This window comes from Panthera tigris, chromosome D4 (assembly GCF_018350195.1).
Source record: "Panthera tigris isolate Pti1 chromosome D4, P.tigris_Pti1_mat1.1, whole genome shotgun sequence".
Taxonomy (NCBI): Eukaryota; Metazoa; Chordata; class Mammalia; order Carnivora; family Felidae; genus Panthera; species Panthera tigris.
In genome coordinates, this window is record NC_056672.1 from 16,605,374 (window position 1) to 16,624,208 (window position 18,835).

Genomic DNA, 18,835 nt, shown 5'->3' on the forward strand with positions numbered 1-18,835 from the left:
AGATGTCAAGAGTACCTGCACCTTCCTTACTGGTGACAACCAAAAATATCCTTAGACATTGTCAAATGTCCCAGGGAAGAGAGGTAGGAGGCATAGAAAATAGCCCCATGGTTGAAAACAACTAACCATAGGACAAAGCAAGGTTTTTAAAGAAGCATAATAACAAAGATTTCAAGACAGTATCTATTTGTACCTTAAGTTTAGTCTTTCAAGTAATTCTAAATCTGTATGAGTCCTGGGTCACATAGTTCCTTCTGTTTAAAAATTAGTAAAAGGGAGGGTGAGGAAGATGGTAGCAGAGTAGGAGGACCCCAGGCTCGCCTCGTCCCACGGCCACAACTAGATAACTACCGAATCACCCTAAATACCCCAGAAATTGACCCGAAGATCATCGGAACAAACTCCATAACTAAAGGTACAGAAGACGCCACATCAAAGAAGATATTTGCACACCCATGTTCATAACAGCATTATTCACAGTAGCTAAGAGGTGGGAACAACCCACGTGTCCATTGATGGACGAACGGATAAACAAAATATGGGTGACAACCGCATTTCATCTTGCCATGGTAGCCATGGAGGTGCCCCACAGAAATCTTGGGAGCCCTGTGTTGAACATGACCGAGCTACAACATGGTGGAACCCGGGTCCCTGCATCCCTACACGGAGGGCTGCCTGTCAAACATTAGCACCGGGCTTTGCTTAGAAAAGAATAAACCTCAAATGTGTGAAAGAATTAATAAGGGTCTCTTATTGTGTAATGCAGGACGTTCCAAGTTCTGATCATTGCTACCAATTCTGTTCATAATCTGCCCTCATTTTACCTGTCCAGCCTTATTTCACATTCTCTGCCTGCCTCATAGTTTTCATTTGTAGCCTGTTGATTCATCTTTTCTCCTCTGCAAACACCATTAAGAGACACTTGCCCATGGATTAAATGCTGTATGACAGCAGTAATAATGAGTCATCCCACTGAGTTCTGTGCAAGGGTCCGTATCAACCTCTCATGAACCTGAAGAATTTATAACATTAGACAACCCCCCACTCCATACAGCAGACTGAAGTACAGTCTCTGAGCCGGGTTTAACAGCTCTGAGTATGAGACTATCTACTCCTTAATTTTTCTTTCCTGGATCGCAACAACTATTCCATTAAATGAATGGAAATTTTGTCCTTTTCATCAAAGTTAAAAATCGAAAAGAGCTATTCTCCTCAATGGGTGTCGCCACCCTCTCATTCTCTCATCTCCACTTAGAAGAACATTAGGGACCACCACTGGTCTGCGGGTAGTGTGAGGAAACTCCTACTAGAGTCAAGACTGTTACATACTTATCTGACTATATTTGGACACCGTAAGCCAGTTCTTGCTGCACTCCTCTTCTTCTGAGATGTTACTTTCTCCTGGCTCGGAATTCAACTGGTCGTTTGGGGAGCAGGTATCAACCATTATGACCTGGAGGGAAAGACACTTGTTGGAACATCGTGACATTAATCTGAAAACATTTTGAGCCATTAATGTGACTCAGAGAGGGACTATGGTGAGCAGCAGTGGTTGTTAACATTGGCTTCACATTTTAGAATCACCTGGAAATCTTTGAAAACTCCTATCAGCCGTGCAGGCAGGACATAAGCACCCATGTAATTACTATATGTGGCCATGACAGAGAACTGGGGGGGGGGGGGGGGGGGGGGAGGGAGGGCAGCAGTTGTCAAACTTGAGTGTAAATCAGAATCACTCAAGCCTATGCTAAACCACAGATCACGGGGTCCTACCTCCAAGATCTGTGACGCAGTAGGTCTAGAAGGAGAAAGAATTTGAATGTCTGATAAGTTTCCAGGTAACGCTAATACTGCTCATAGGAGACCACAATTTGAGAACCACTGGCACAGAGCAAAAAAATAATAAATAAAATAAAATAACAAAATAAAACAAAATAAAATAAAATAAGGCTTGGATCTAAAAAGAGCTTGTGTTGGAACACTAGATTTGTCACTTAGCAGTTTTGTGAACCTGAAGGGTGCCTGGCTGGCTCAGTCAGTAGAGAGTCCATTACATGAACTTGGACAAATGTCTGTGAGTCCCATTCCCTTTGTCATTAAAATAACAGGTAGCCAAGAGGTACCTGGGTGGCTCAGTCGGTTAAGCATCTGACTTCGGCTCAGGTCATGATCTGATGGTTCATGGTTTTGAGCCCCACATCAGGCTCTGTGCTGACAGCTCAGATCCTGGAGCCTGCTTCAGTTTCTATGTCTCCCTCTCTCTCTGCCCCTCCCCTGCTCATGCTCTGTCTCATTCTCTCTCTCCCTCTCCCTCTCTCTCTCTCTGTCAAAAATAAATAAAACATTTAAAATAAATTTTAAAAAAATAACAGGTAGCCAACAATAGTGGCTGCCTTATGTACTAACCAGAGACAGAGAAGAAATGAGGTATATTGACAAAATACAAAGAAATAAACAAATGCAAGTTATTAGTACCTGAGCCCAGTTGCAATTTCTAGTTAAATTCTGGTCATTTTAATCATTGCAAAAAATAAATCTACCAAATTCATATTTCATAAGATTCCAGCAACTCATAGCATTTTCCCTGAAAGAAGAGTCATCTTTACCAAGCTAAGTCTCTTCCTGCAAAAGATAATTTTACATAATTGTCTTTAAACTTATCTCTTTGCTTTAGCTTCTCATTCTAAAAAGAGCTGAGGTGCTTTTAAAAATGCATCCAGGTTATTATACGGAAAAATGAGGCAGAACATTAAGATCAGGAAAGGCGAAGTCCTATGGAATGCTAACTCAGAAGTAAGACTTCCTAATAATAAAAAGATTCACTAATAAAATGTGAAAATGTGAACATAACATATTGGAATTTGTGGGATATAGTTAAAACAATGGTTAAAGGGGATTTTATACCACTAAGTACCTGTATTAAAAGACAGTCTCAAATCAATGACCAAAGCTTCTTTCTTAACAAACTAAGGGCGGGGGGAGAAAAAGCAAATTACACCCAAAGTAAACAGAACAAAAAAAATAATAAAGAGCAGAAATCAATGGAATAGTAGTCAGAGACAATCAATGAAAACAAGAACTGGTTCTTTGAAAAGATCAATAAAGCAGATAAACCAGTAGCCAGACTGATCATGAAATGAGAAGAGAAAAACACAAATTTCAAATATGACAAATGAGAGAAGCGATGTCACTACGGACCTCCTAGACAATAAAGGGATAATAAAAGAATATTATAATACTATAATGCCAATAAATTCAACAACTTAGATGAAATGGACAAGTTCCTTGAAAGAGACAAACAAATAAAGCAAACTCCAGATGAATCAGATAGCCTGAATAGCCCTCTATTACAGAAATTGAATTTGTAGCTAAAATCTTTCCCACAAAGATGGTTTCATTGGTTAATTCTACCAAATAATAAAAGTTGAAATAGTATCAATTCAACAACTTAGATGAAATGGACAAGTTCCTTGAAAGAGACAAACAAATAAAGCAAACTCCAGATGAATCAGATAGCCTGAATAGCCCTCTATTACAGAAATTGAATTTGTAGCTAAAATCTTTCCCACAAAGATGGTTTCATTGGTTAATTCTACCAAATAATAAAAGTTGAAATAGTATCAACTCTATACAAACTCACCTAGAAAACTGAAGAGAGAATACTTCCCAACTCAGTCAGTAAGCCCAGCATCACCCTGATACCAAAACCAAAGACATTACAAGAAAAGAGACCTAGAGACAAATATTCTTTAAGAATACAGATGCAAGAAAATCTTATTAAGATTTTAGCAAAATATAGCATACAAAAAAGATAATACATCATGATCAAGCAGGGTTCATCGCAGCCAGGTTGATTTAATATTCTAAATAGCAATTCTATGTTGTAAAACTAATCAATACAATTAATTATATTAACATAATAAGAAGGAAAAACCATCTGTTTAAATAAATAGGTGCAGAAAAAGCACTTGACAAACGCTGAGATCTACTAACATAAAAATTCTCAGAAAACAAGGTGCAGAAGGGAATTCTTTAACTTGATAAAGGGCATCTACATAAAAAGCTACAGCTAACACTGTATGTACTAATAAAAGCCAAATGTTTTCCCCCTAAGAGCAGAGACAAGGAATGGACTCTGCTTTTACCACTTTTATTCAGTCTATAACTAGAGATTCTAGCCAGTGTAATAAGGCACGAAAAATAAATAAAACACATCCTGATTTGAAAGAAAAGTAAAACAATCTTCATTTGTACGTAACGTGATCATTTATATAGAAAAGTCTGCAGAAGCAACAAATCTACTCAAATTAATAAGCTTAGCAAGATTGTAAGATAAAATAAATATTTTAAAAGTATATTTGTATATACCACCACCAAATAATCAGAAATTATTTTTTTATAATTTCATTAATAATAAAGTAAAAAATATTAAGTACTTATGGATATATTTTTTAAAATATGTGCAAGAACTGTACACCCAAAACTACAAAATGCTGCCGAGAGAGATTAAGGAATATCTAAATAAATAGACATATCATGCTCATAGATCAGAAAAGTCATTACTGTTAAGATGCCAATTCTCCCCAAGATGATTCACAGAAATTCTACTCACCCCAACAAGTTTCTCTGTAAAAATTGTCAAGCTGATTCTAAGTATATGTGGAAATACAAAGAAACTAGAATAGCCAACAAACAAACAAACAAAACCTTTGAAAAGGAAGAAAAACTTCAGCAGACCTATACTATGTGATTTCAATATTTAATATAAAATTATAGTATTCAATATACTGTAATTTTATCATAAAGATAGACATATAGGTAAATGGAACAGAATATATCCAGAAATAGATCTACACATATTATGAACACACATGGCCAATTAATTTTTGACAAAGGTGCCAAGGCAACCCAATAGGAAAAAATATAATCTTTTTACCCGAAAATACTAGAAAAAATTGATATTCGTATTCAAGGAAGGAAGGGAAGAAAGAAGAGACAAAGAAAGAAAGGGGGGGAGAAAAAAGAAAAAAGGGAGGAACCTCAATCCTAACCTATCACCATATACAAAAATTAACTCAAACTAGAACTTCATATAAGAGCAAAAACTATGAAACTTCTAGAAGAAAACATGAGAGAAAATCTTAGTGATCTTGGGTTTTGCAAATTTTCTTAAACATGATGCAAAAAGTATAGACTGAAAAAAACAAGCAAGAGACTTCATTAAAATAAAAAATGTATGCACTTCAAAGTACATTTATGAAAAAGCAAAAGGCAAGCCACCAAGAGAAAATATTTATAAAACATATATCCAACAAGGGGCTTATATCTAGAAAAAAACTCTGACAACTTAATAATAAGACAACCCAATTTTTTTTTCAGTGAACTCTACGCCCAAGGTAGGGCTTGAACTCATGACCCCCCAAGATCAAGAGTTGCATGCTCTACTGACTGAGCCAGCCAGGTGCCCCTCAACAATCCAATTTTTTAAGTAGCATATTTAAACAGACAGGTGACCAAAAAAGACATATGGATGTCAAATAAGCATGTGGAAAGATACTTTGCGGCACTAGTCGCCACAGAAATGCAAATGAAATCACTGTGAGATACCATTACACAGCCACCACGACGGCTAAAATTAAAAAGACGGAGCATACTAAGGATTGGTGAGAATGTGCCCCACCGCAACACTCATAAACTACTCCTCAGAGACTGGTGGGAATGTGAAATGGCACAGCCACTTGGAAAAGCAGTTTGGAAGTTTCTTCTAAAATTAAACAAATACTCACCATATGACTCTGACATTCCACTCCTAAATATTTACCAAAGAGAAACTGAGACATATGTCCACACAAAGACTTGTGCACAAATGTTCATAACAGCTTTGTTTGGAATAGCCAAAAACTGAAAATAACACAAGTGTCCTTCAGCATGTGAGCTGATAAATGAGCTGTGGCATTTCCACTCTGATGACTCTTAAATCTTCACTCCTTCCAGTACAGTGCTATTTTCTCGCGTGCCTGGCACTTTACAATAAAGAGAAACCAAAAAAAGATAGGCTACTACCTCTACTGCCAATAACATGAAAGACACTTACTGGCACCTGTAGCCCTTGTGTTTTCTTCTTTTTCTTTGACAACCTCCTATCCTTGATTAGCATTTTTGTCCTGATCCATGCTGACTGCCTGATCTCTGAGGATCTTGAAAGATCTGTAAAGGAAAGCATTTGCATGAAAAAGTTTATGAAGATTGTACAGGGAGCCATTTGGTTTTACAGACAGCTGAGAATGGGGAGCATGAGAATGTAGTTAAAGATCATCGACCTTTAAAACATAATAGCCATGCACAGAATTTAATAGTTTATTTTTTAACAAAAATAAAATCACTTCTTACTTTTAATCCTACAGATCTTCAGTTTCTCCTCCTTGTGGAATCTCAAACTGTGACTCCGAGTGAAGGGCCTATCTCTGCGGAAAGGATTGATCCAAAAGGATGTGTTTGGCGGCAGCCACGGTCCCACTTCTGAGCAATCGCTACTCTGGGCCAAGCTTGATGAGTTATCAGACAGGGATCTGGCCCGGATCTGCTTCTGGCATTGGTCATTCTCCTCACCGCTACAAGTGGAGGCCAAGCAGGTTTGCCATTTTTTCTCGATGCCAAACACACCAGTTTCATCACCTTCTGAAAATGCCCAGTTCACATGTCCACCTCCAAGTGGCATGCTCTCGGCTTGAGAAGGGAGGGAGGTCACTTGCGTGGGTGCTGGTGTGCAAATCAAAGTGGGTGGAACTCGCTCCCCCTTGTCTTCTCTGGCTGGTGTGTGAGCAGTTGACTCGTACTGTTCCTTGGGTTCAGCCACCGAGCCCTGAGCTGAGATACCTGGGGTCTGCCAAGTCAGATGAACAGGGACCTCATTCTGGGCGACCTGTTCAGTTGCCATCACATCTATACCTGCTTCCACAGATGGTCTGAACAGGGGCAAGTCAATTTCCTCCGAAAAAGGAACTTGCTTTAGATAAGAGGGGACCAGAAGAAACTGGCCATGCTTTGGGTGTGTTTGTGTGTAAAGGGACACTCCAGAAGCGACCACGCTAGTTTCCGTGTCTTGCTTTTCCTGCTCATCTCTTACATTTGAAGCCTTTCCCTGAATGTCTGTAATCTCAAGAAGGGGTCCCCTCTGTACTCTCAGGGTATGCTGACCTCTGGCCAGGCTCCGCAGCAAAGAAGGAGGCATGCTATAATACTGATATTTCTTCTCCCCAGAGATCTCCATGCTGCCCAGAACCCCTGCACAGATGACATTGCTCCAGCTGTGGGGAAGTTTTCTGCAAGTAGAATGCTTTCTGTTGGCCAGGAGAGCCTCATCCTCTTGTAAGGTGTCAACAGCAGAAAGGACTTTTAGGGTATCCACCGTTAGGGCAGAGAGGTCCTGCAGGTGCCCCACTTGGCTGTCCAAGGACAGTAAGGAGTCCTTTATAAAAGACACTTTTTCGTTCATTTCTTTCAGTTGGAAGTACATCTCTGTAACCCTGATGGTAAAGGGACGGAGAAAACCAATAAACGCATTAAGCTAAGAAGAACTTTCCTTGTTCTTCTCCCATCCTACTTCCAGCCTTAGGAGGCTCCTCAGCCTAAGCTGCTTCCCCAAGTTAGGTGAGTCTTCTACCTTCTCATCCCAGGTGATCTCCCCCCCTCCTATAATTCCCACTAGCTCCCCAATGAGGAAGCACTACAAATCTGTATTTCTAGCCCTTATTTCTAACATTTCAGAACCACATTTCCAGCTAGTTATCCCTCCAATTGTTCTATCCATCAGCCCTATTGTATTCATTAATATATTCATTAATTCGCATGACAAACATCTGAATATCTCCTACTGACAAGCCCTATGTTACTTCGGATACAGAAAAAAGATCTTGAGGAAGAAGCCAGAATGAGAGGAACAGAATAATCAAGTATGTAATTAGAAAAAAAAAAAATTATAGATCTTAAACAACAACAACAACGAAAATCCAAGTCTAGGGTTCAAATAGGCTTCCCAAGCCGCAAGCAAAACCCATTCTAAGAGACCTACATTCAGAGAAAGCCTCAGCCAAATTTTTAAAATTATTTTGAAAACTTTAACCCAACATTATGATGTCTAGCCGTGGATTCATGTAAAAGCAGCACAAGAACATTTTCAGCTGGAAGAGTCAAAAGTAAATTGCAAATCGAATCTAATTAAATGTGTTAATTGACTTAGAGACAGAACGAATGAAGGAAATGTTGGTTAATATTATCTGTATATTTATAAATACCTCCAAATGGGGATGGGTTTTACTCTGTGCCCCCAGAAAGAGATATGTTGATGTCCTAATGTCCCAGTAACTTGTAGGTTGGGACTTCATTTGGAAACATGGTCTTTACAGAGATAATCAAGTTGAATTGAGGTCATTACGGTAGGCCCTAAGCCACTATGGCTGGTATCCGTATAAAAGGGAAATCTGGACACAGCGAGAAGATGATGTGAATATACACAGGGAGAAAGCCACCCTAGGACTTCAGTGATGCATCTACAAGCCCAGGAATACCAAGGATTGACAGTAAACACCAGAAGCCAGAAGAGGCAAGGAAGGATTCTCCACTAGAGGCATCAGAGCAAGCATGGCCCTACCCCTACCAACTTCTTGATTTTGGACTTGTAACCTCCAGAATGGTGAGACAACAAATTTCTGCTGTTATAAGACACCCAATTTTTGGTACTTCATTATGGCAGCTTAGGAAACTACTTCCATCTTTCTAAGCTTAACAATTAATACAATAAATTACAAAATGTATCAGACTTGGTTACAAAAAATAAACTCCTACACATAAAAATATAACACTTCAAAATAAATGGTAAGTTGGAGATTATTCTAACAAATATGATGAGGTGTTTGTATCCTTCGATAAATCAAAACTTTTATGAATTGTTATGGAGAAAAAATTAAGAAGAACCCAAAGGATGTGAACAGACAATTCACAAAAGACAAAATATAAAAGATAAGGAAATATGGTAAAATATTCACACTCATTAGGTATGCAGAGAAATGGAAATGAAAACAACGATGAGCTCATCTACACTGTAACAACATTTTTTTACCATCGCAAATGATTAAAATAACTCTATGGGGACAAGGATGCCACACTGGGCCGTTCAATTAGGCAATGTACATAAAGAGGCTATAATTTCACTATGCCAAAGGTGATAGAGATATTCTCTACATTACGAGATAGAATATCATGCAGCCGTTAAAATCATGTTTACATTGTTAATAGTAATTTCCTTTGGCTATTTCTGATGGTAGGCATGGGGATGGGATGTTGTTATGTTCTGTTGTACACTTTTAAATTTGATATAAACACTTTGTAAGTCAAGCGAAAGTAAATGTAAAATTATGTTTATACATAATGTTTTTACTTATTGAAGAAACGTTTTGGATGTGTAAGGGGGGAAGGGAGTAAAATACAAACTTGTATCATTTTATTTATTTATTTACTTACTTATTTACTTATTTATTTAAAGTTTCTTTGTTTTTGAGAGACAGAGTGCAAGTGGGGGAGGGGCAGAGAGAGAGGGAGACCCAGAATCGGAAGCAGGCTCCGGGCTCCGAGCTGTCAGCACAGAGCCCGATGTGAGGCTCCCTCGAATTGCAAGATCATGACCTGAGCCGAAGTCGGTCACTTAACTGACTGAGCCACCCAGGTGCCCCCACACTTGTATAATTTTAACTAAAAAAAAAAAAAAAAAAGTACATATACACATACATACATACATACATATATGACAAAATGGAAAAAAGAACAACATTTTCAGAGTGGGCTCTGGCTTATGACATATTTTCTTTCTTTTCTTTCCCTGTTTTATTCTTTTATTTGGATAAGCGAATATTCTGAGCAAATTCTCTATAATGAAAATCTTTGATAAACAGAAATAAAATAGTGGTGCCTGAGTGGCTCAGTTGGCTAAGTGTCTGACCCCTGATATTGGCTTAGGTCATGATCTCATGGTCATGAGATCAAGTCCCATGTCAGCCTCCATACTGGGCATGGAGCCTGCTTAAGATTCTCTCTCTCCCTCTGCCCTTCCCTGACTCACTCATAATCAATCTCTCTCTCTCTCAATCTCAATCAGTCAATAAAGTTAAAGAAAAAAAAAAAAACAACAGCAAGGGAGGGAATCTTATCCAATTTCATGGCTGACACGACCATATGCATGAATTAAAAATGATCCCCAGGAGGGACACCAGGGTGGCTCAGCCAGTTAAGCATCTGACTCTTGATCTCAGCTCAGGTCATGATCTCATGATTCATGAGATCAATCCCTGCACCTGCTATCAGCACAGAGCCTGCCTGGGATTCTCTCTCTCTCTCTCTCTCTCCCTCTCCCTCTCCCTCTCCCTCTCCCTCTCCCTCTCCCTCTCCCTCTCCCTGCATCTTTCTCTCTCTCCTTCTCAAAATAAATAAATAAACTTAAAAAAAAAAATGATCCCCAGTCTTATGTGGGGACTGGAAGAAGCAGTGATTATACTATGGAGAATTTAGCATTCGGGTGCAACAAGCACTTGCCAAAATAGTGTGAGACTTTCCCTCTCTAGAATATACCTCAAGTCACATGGATCGAGACATCCTCCACTTCTTTCTGGGAGCTTAGCAGATAGGAATTAAACAATAAAGAGGGTGGTATTTTCCGTGTTTGTTACATGTGGGTGGACCCCTCTCTTTCTTACTTCTGCTATAGAATTCAACTTCTGTAACTCAATAGAGGCTTCATAAATGCTTCCTGACCCTCTGGAGCCTGCAAAACTAGAATTGGCAGGGATGATGACGGAAAGAGCACAAAATATATGTATATCCCTTTCCAAATATGCTTAATTAGAGCCTCTCCATCTAGCGCACTGTTTCATCTGATTCAAAAACAGTACAGTCTGAACAGCAGTAATGGAGGCTCATTAAGTTCCATTAGCAGCAGTCCCATCGAACGGATACAATAGAAGCCAGCAACCATTCACGGCGACAGGTAACACGCTACAATAGAGACCTGTTAGACAAATAACCTGGTCACCCTCACGTCGGGTCCTCTTGCTTTTATGGGCACTGTTTATTTCAAAGCATTATGTCCTGTGAAACATATTTTGATTATATTCCTCAGCCACCAACTGCATTAATTTAATCTAAACTTTCAGTCGTTCTTACATGTAACATAAATTCTTATAAGTTTAGTTTCCCCTGTGCAAGGTTTTTTTTTTTTTAATATAAAATTCATTGCCAAACTTTTTCCCATACAACACCCAGTGCTCATCCCAACAGGTGCCCTCCTCAGTGCCCATCACCCACCCTCCCCTGCCTCCCACCCCCCATCAACCCTCAGTTTATTCTCAGTTTTTAAAAGTCTCTTATGGTTTGGCTCTCTCCCTCTCTAACTTTTTCTTTTTTTCCTTCCCCAAGCGAAGGCCGGTATGGTTATTGTTTAACTGTGGGTCTTTGAACAAGATGTTTTGATAAAATAAGGTTATAAGAAGTATAATTATAACCATCATGATAATCGTAATATTCATCGAGTGCTCACTATGTGCCAGGCACTTTACAAAGACTCTACATAATTATTTTATTTAATCTGCATAACAACCCTATAATGTAGGCATTACTTTTATCCTTTTCATAAAAGAGGTGGAGCCGGTCAAATGGTGGGGGATAGAGGGAGGCTTCAAACCCAGACGGTCTGACTCCACATCCAGTGGCATTAACCCCTGCACTCTGGCACCTCTGGGCAACTCATCGGGGATCTAGACAAAGTTCTCACGGGGGCCTTTGAGGCCTAGGAAGGGTTAAACAAATTACACCAAAGTTTCCCACGCTGGGAGGTATTCACAGATGTTCCTCAGTAAGGTTTCACAGCACAATACTGACAGGACCTGCTTAAGTGGTAACTCTACTGAGTCGCCATGTGGCTTGTTTTAAAATGCAGCCCTTCCAGGTAAGATGGTGGCATCGTAGAAAGGACCCTGTGCTTGCCTTGTCCCTCAAATGCAGCTAGCTAAATATCAAACCATTCTGAACACCCAGGAAATCTATCTGAGGAGCAAAAGAGGCCACATCATGGAAGGCAGGAGGTACAGAGACACGATTTGGGGGAGAGAAGAATTGCCAGCGCTGCAGAGGGAAGGGAGCTGCGGTCAGGGACAGGAGATAGAGAGAGAAAGAGACTAGAACACAGGGCATTGCACCAGAAAAAACACGTCCCCGCAACCACTGACGGGGAAAGCAAGAGAGGCTGATTATCACAAGTCTTTACAAGGCAGCGGAGCTCAGTCTGAAGTTTGAGAAGTCTGTGGCATGGCCAGGGTGGAGCCTGGCAGGCACAGAGGTGCTCCTGTGGAGGAGGGCAGAGGCCCGAAGCAGACAGTGGTTTCTGAGTATCCCCTGGGTCACCCTGGGAGAGAAAGTCCCCCTTCATCGAGTGCATTTGGGAGAGGCAGCACTGCCTCTCTGGGAACGAAAGAGCCAGGAGGCACCACCGAGCCGCCCTGCTCATCGGCATACGAGCAGAGATGCCTGCCTGACCCGGATGCCGCCTTTTTGCTGCACTTTACCACAGGCCCCAAGCCCCTGCATGTTCAAGGAACTGCCCTTCTGGGACAAACCGGCACCTGCCAGGGCGCAGCAAGAACAACCCCCCGCCATTATCAAGGTGGGTCCCTGCCGTGCCGGGTCTCTAACAGTTGGATTTCTGAAACCCAAGCAGCAAGCCTGAATTAAACACAGGAGCACTGTGCTGCCACATGGGCAGATGGGCTTGGACACAGACAGGGTGAAGGCAGGGATCTGACAGAAGCCTGGGATAAAAGAGGGGAGATGGTTAAGTCTTCTGGGAGGGATTCCTGAACAGCAGCAGCACGAACTCCCCTCTGGGGTGAAAGCAGGCTGATGCCACTGTTCACTCCTCCCATCAGCGTGGACAGACTTCGGAGACGCAAAACCCACGGTGGAGGCTTGAGCCTTGCTTACGTGAAGCCCTGCCCCCTGCACTCTGCAGGTGCTTCCGAGCTAGGGCAAGTGTGCCCGAGAGGCAGAGCTGCAGCGGGCCCCTCCCCCAGAAGACCAGCACAAACCTCCCACATGCACCAAGTCTACTTGCCAGAAAGTGCTGCAAAGTTTCAGCAACAGGGGAAATAGGATCTAGCTTCTTTTAACAAGGAGACCAAAACACACCTAGTTAAAACCTGGAGCACAATGGACAAGGTGGTAATACTTCCTACTGCAGACAAGAAGAAACTCTGCAGAAGACTGACCTGAGGGAAAGAGCAGCCAAAACACAACGGCAGAGTGCACACAGCATACGCCACAAACACTTCCTAACGCCCCAGGCCCTGGGCAGTACATGACCTCTCCTTAATATAGCCATTATTTTCAGGAGCAGGAAACATAACAGGCTTTCCTAACACACAGAAGACAGAGGCCTAGACAAAAATGCCAAGATGGAGGAATTCATCCCAAAAGAAAGAACAAGAAGAGATCATGGCCAGGGATCTAATCAAAACAGATGTAAGGAATATGCTTGAGCCAGAATTTAAAACAACAATCATAAGAATACTAGCCAGCCTTGAGAAAAGCATGGAGAACACCAGGGAGTCCCTTACCACAGAGATAAAAGACCTAAACACTAGTCAGACTGACTGGATGTACTGACCATAAGAATGGAAGAAGCAGAGGAACGAATACATGATAGAGAAGATACAATTACGGAAAATAATGAAGCTGAAAAGAAGAGGGAAAAAACAATACTGAATCACAAATGTAGATCTAGGGAACTCAGTGACTCCATTAAGCATAATCGCATTTGTATCATAGCAGTCCCAGAAAAAGAGAGGGAAAAAAAATCAGGGAAGGAAACAGACATCCAAATCTAGGAGGCAAAAAGAACTCCCATCAAAATCAACAAAAGCAGGCCAACACCAAGATATTTCATAGGAAAATTTGTAAAATACAGAGATAAGGAAAGAATCCTGAAAGCAGCAAAGGAAAAGAAGTCCCTAACCTACAAGGGAAGACAAACCAGGCTTGTAGCAGATCTCACCACAGAAACTTGGTAGGCTAGAACGCAGTGGCAAGATATATTCAATGTGCTGAATGGAAAAATATACAGCCAAGAATACTTTATCCAGCAAGGCTGTCATTCAGAATAGAAGGAGACATAAAAAGAGTTTCCCAGAAAAACAAAAAGTTTGTGACTACTAAACCAGCCCTGCAAGAAATAAAAGCAGGGGGTGGGGAGGGGATGCCAGGATGACTGTTGGTTAAACCTCCAACTCTTGATCTCAGCTCAGGTCATGATCTCGCGATTCGTGAGATCGAGCCCCATGTCGGGCTCTACACTGACGGCATGGAGCCTGCTTGGGATTCTCTCTGTGTCTCTTTCCCTGCCCCTACCCTGCTCATGCCTTCTCTCTCTCTCTCTCTCTCTCTCTCAAAATAAAAAAATAAACTTCAAAGAAATATTAAAGAGGACTCTAAGTGGGAAAGAAAGACAAAAAACAACAAAGACTAGAAAGGAACAGAGAACATCTCCAGAAACACCAACTTTACAGGTAATACAACGGCACCAAATTCATATCTATTAATAATCACTCTGAATGTAAATGCACTAAGCGCTCCAATCAAAAGAGACAGAGTATCAGAATGGATTTTAAAAAAAGTGGCTACAAAAGACTCATTTTAGACCTAAAGGCACCTGCAGATTAAAAGTGAGGGGATGGAGAACCAATTTATCACGCTAATTGACGTCAAAAGAAAACTAGAGTAGTGATACTTCTATCCGACGAACTAGATTTTAAACCAAAGACTGGACAAAAGATATGGAAGGACACTAGATCATAATAAAGGGGTCTATCCAACAAGAAGATCTAACCATTGAAAATATTTATGCCCCAACTTGGAAGAACCCAAATACATAAATCAATTAGTAACAAACATAAAGAAACTCATTGATAATAATACAAGAAAATTTGTAAAATACAGAGATAAGGAAAGAATCCTGAGAGCAGCAAGGGAAAAGAAGTCCCTAACCTACAAGGGAAGACAAATCAGGCTTGCAGCAGATCTCACCACAGAAACTTGGTAGGAAAATTTGGGACTTAAGGGAAAATTAGGGACTTTAACACCCCACTTATAGCAATGGACAGATCATCTAGCAGAAAATCAGCTAGGAAACAATGGCTTTGAATGACACACTGGACCAGATGGACTTAACAGATATATTCAGAACATTTCATTCCAAGTGTCTATGGAACATTCTCCAGAATAGATCACATACTGACTCACAAATAAGGCTTCAACAAGTACAAAAAGACTGAAATCATACCTTGCATATTTTCAGACCACAATGCTATGAAACTTAACATGAACCACAAGAAAAAATTTGGAAAGACCAAAAATACATAGAAGTTAAAGAACATCCTACTAAAGAATGAATGGGTTAACCAGGAAAGTAAAGAAGAAAAAAAAAAATACATGGAAGCAAACGAAAATGAAAACACAACACTCCAAATCCTTTGGGATGCAGCAAAAATGGTCATAAGAGGGAATTATATAGCAATACAGGTCCTCCTCAAGAATAAAGAAAAGTCTTAAATTTTAATACTCAACATAACCTTACACGTAAAGGAGCCAGAAAAGGAATAGCAAATAAAGTCTAAAACCACCAGAAGAAGGAAAATATAAATATTTGAGCAGAAATAAATTATATAGAAACATACAAACAAACAAAATAACCAGTAGAACAGATGGATAAAACTAGGAGCTGGTGGTTCTTTGAAGGAATTAATAAAATTGATAAACCCCTAGCAAGATTTATCGCAAGAAAAGAGAAAGGACCCAAATAAACAAAATCACGAATGAAAGAGGAGAGATCACAACCAACACCACAGAAATACAAAGAGTTATAGGAGAATACTATGAACCAACAAATTGGGCAATCTAAATTCCTAGAAATATATAAACTATCAAAACTGAAACAGGAAAAAATAGAACATTTGAACAGACCCAAAACCAGCAAAGAAATTGAATCAACAATCAAAAATCTCCCAACAAACAAAAGTCCAAGGCCACATGGCTTCCCGGAGGAATTCTACCAAACATTTGAAGAAGAGTTAATACCTATTCTTCTCAAATTGTTCCAAAAAATAGAAATAGAAGCAAAACTTCCAAAATCATTCTATGAGGCCAGCATTACATTGATTCCAAAACCAGACAAAGTTCCCACTAAAAAAGGAGAATTACAGAACAAAGAGGTGAAGATTCTCAGCAAGATACTAGCAAATTGAATCCAACAGTACATTAAAAGAATTATTCACCACAATTAAGTGGCATTTATTCCTGGACCACAAGGGTGGTTCAACATTCATAAGTCAGTCAACAGGATACACCACATTAATATTCTGTAAATAGATGCAGAAAAAGCATTTGACAAAATACAGCATCCATTCTTGATAAAAACCCTCAGCAAAGTAGGGATAGAGGCAACATACCTCCACATCATAAAGGGCATATACAAAGACCCACAGCTAATAATATCCTCAGTGGGGAAAAACCGAGATCTTTTCCTCTATGGTCAGGAACAAGACAGGGATGTCCACTCTCACCATTGTTATTTAACACAGTAGTGGAAGTCCTAACTTCAGCAATCAGACAACAAAAAGAAATAAAAGGCACCTAAATTGGCAAGGAAGAAGTCAAACTCTCACTCTTCACAGATGACATGATACTCTATGTAGACACCTGAAAGACTCCACCAAAAAAAACCTGCTAGAACTGATACATGAATTCAGCAGACACACAGGATATGAAATCAACATACGGAAGTTTGTTGCATTTCTATACACCAATAATGAAGCAACAGAAAGAAAAATCAAGGAATGGATCCCATTTACAATTACACCAAAAATCATAAGATACCTAGGAAGAAACCTAACCACAGAGGTAAAAGATCTGTACTCTGAAAACCATACAATACTTATGAAAGAAGCTGAAGAACACACAAACAACTGGAAAAATGTTCCATGCTCATAGATTGGAAGAACAAACATAGCTAAAACGTCTATACTACCCAAAGCAATCTACACATTGAATACAATTCCTATCAAACATCACTGGCATTTCTCACAGAGCTAAAGCATACAATCCTAAAATTTGTATGGAACCACAAAAGACCCTGAATACTCAAAGCAATCCTGAAAAAGAAAGCCAAGCTGGAGGCATCATAATTCCAGATTTCAAGCTACATTACAAAGCTGTAGTGATCAAGACAGGATGGCACTGGCACGACAACAGACACATAGATCAATGGAACAGAATAGAAAACCCAGAATGGACTCACAGCTACAAAGTCATCTAATCTTTGACAAAGCAGGAAAGACTATCCAATGGAAAAAAAAAGAGAGTCTCTTCAACGAATGGCACCAGGAAGACTGGGGCAACAAGCAGAAGAATGAAATTGGACCACTTTCTTACACCACACACAAAAATGAATTCAAAATGGATGAAAGATGTAAATGTGAGACAGGAAACCATCAAAATCCTAGAGGAGAAAACAGACAGCAACCTCTTTGACATCAACCCTATCAACTTCTTATTAGACACATCTCCTGAGGTAATGGAAGCAAAAGCAAAAACAAACTGTTGGGACTTCAAGATAAAAGGCTTCTACACAGCGAAGGAAACAATCAATAAAGTTAAAAGGCAACCTACAGAATGGAGAAGATATTTGCAAATGATATGTCTGACAAAGGGTTAATATCCAAAAATCTACAAAGAACGTATCAAACTTAACACCCAAAAAACAAATAATCCAATTAAGAAATGGCCAGAAGACATAAATAGACATTTTCTAAAGAAGACATCCAGATGGCTAACAGACACATGAAAAGATGCTCAACATCACTCATCATCAGGGAAATACAAGTCAAAACTACAATGAGCTACCACCTCACACCTGCCAGAATTGCTAAAGTTAACAACACAGGAAATAACAGACGTTGGCAAGGATGTGGAGAAAATGGAACCCTCTCACACCGTTGGTGGGAATGCAAACTGGTGCAGCCACTCTGAAAAATAGTATGAATGTTCCTAAAGAGTTAAAAATAGAACTACCCTATGACCCAGCAATTGCACTACTAGGTATTCACCCTAAGGATACAAAAATACTGATTTGAAGGGGCTGTGCCCCGATGTTTACAGCAGCGTTATCAACAATAGCCAAACTATGGAAGGAGCCCAAATGTGCATCAAACGATGATAGATAATGAAGACGTTGAATATATATACAATGAAATATTACTCAGCCATCAAAAAGAATGAAATTTTGCCATTTGCCATGATGTGGATGGCAAATAAATCAGAGAAAGATAAATACCATACGATTTCACTCATGTGTGAAATTTAAGAATCAAAGCAAATGAACATAGAAAAAAAGGAAGGCACACCATAAGAGACTTTTAACTGTAGAGAACTACTGAGGGTTACTGGAAGGGAGGTGGGCAGGGGATGGGCTAAATGGGTGACAGGCATTAAAGGAGGGCACTTGTGATGAGCACTGGGTATTATACGTAAGTGATGAATCACTGATTTCTACTCCTGAAACCAATATTACCTTATATGTTAACTTTAAACAAAATCTAAACAAAAACTTAAAAAAAAATAAAATAAAATAAAATGTAGTATTTCCCAAATATAACATGCTTAATATGGAAAAATACCCAATTAACTAGTACCCCATAGAACAGAGAGACGGAAGTGCTGGTTTATAGCACTAGGGTCAAAAATA

The 18,835-nt window shown here is 39.8% G+C and overlaps 1 protein-coding gene across 1 annotated transcript in view; it reads right to left on the reverse strand.

The window, feature by feature from the left end:
• The window catches only part of TRPM6 (transient receptor potential cation channel subfamily M member 6), a 202,834-nt gene that overhangs the window by 30,489 nt on the left and 153,510 nt on the right, over positions 1–18,835 (reverse strand). The window contains exons 30-32 of the mRNA XM_042963460.1: positions 6,391–7,526; positions 6,095–6,207; positions 1,330–1,453 (exon numbers count right to left, since the gene is read on the reverse strand). Of these exons, the coding sequence (XP_042819394.1) occupies positions 1,330–1,453; positions 6,095–6,207; positions 6,391–7,526 (1,373 nt within the window). The remainder of the gene's footprint in view (positions 1–1,329; positions 1,454–6,094; positions 6,208–6,390; positions 7,527–18,835) is intronic.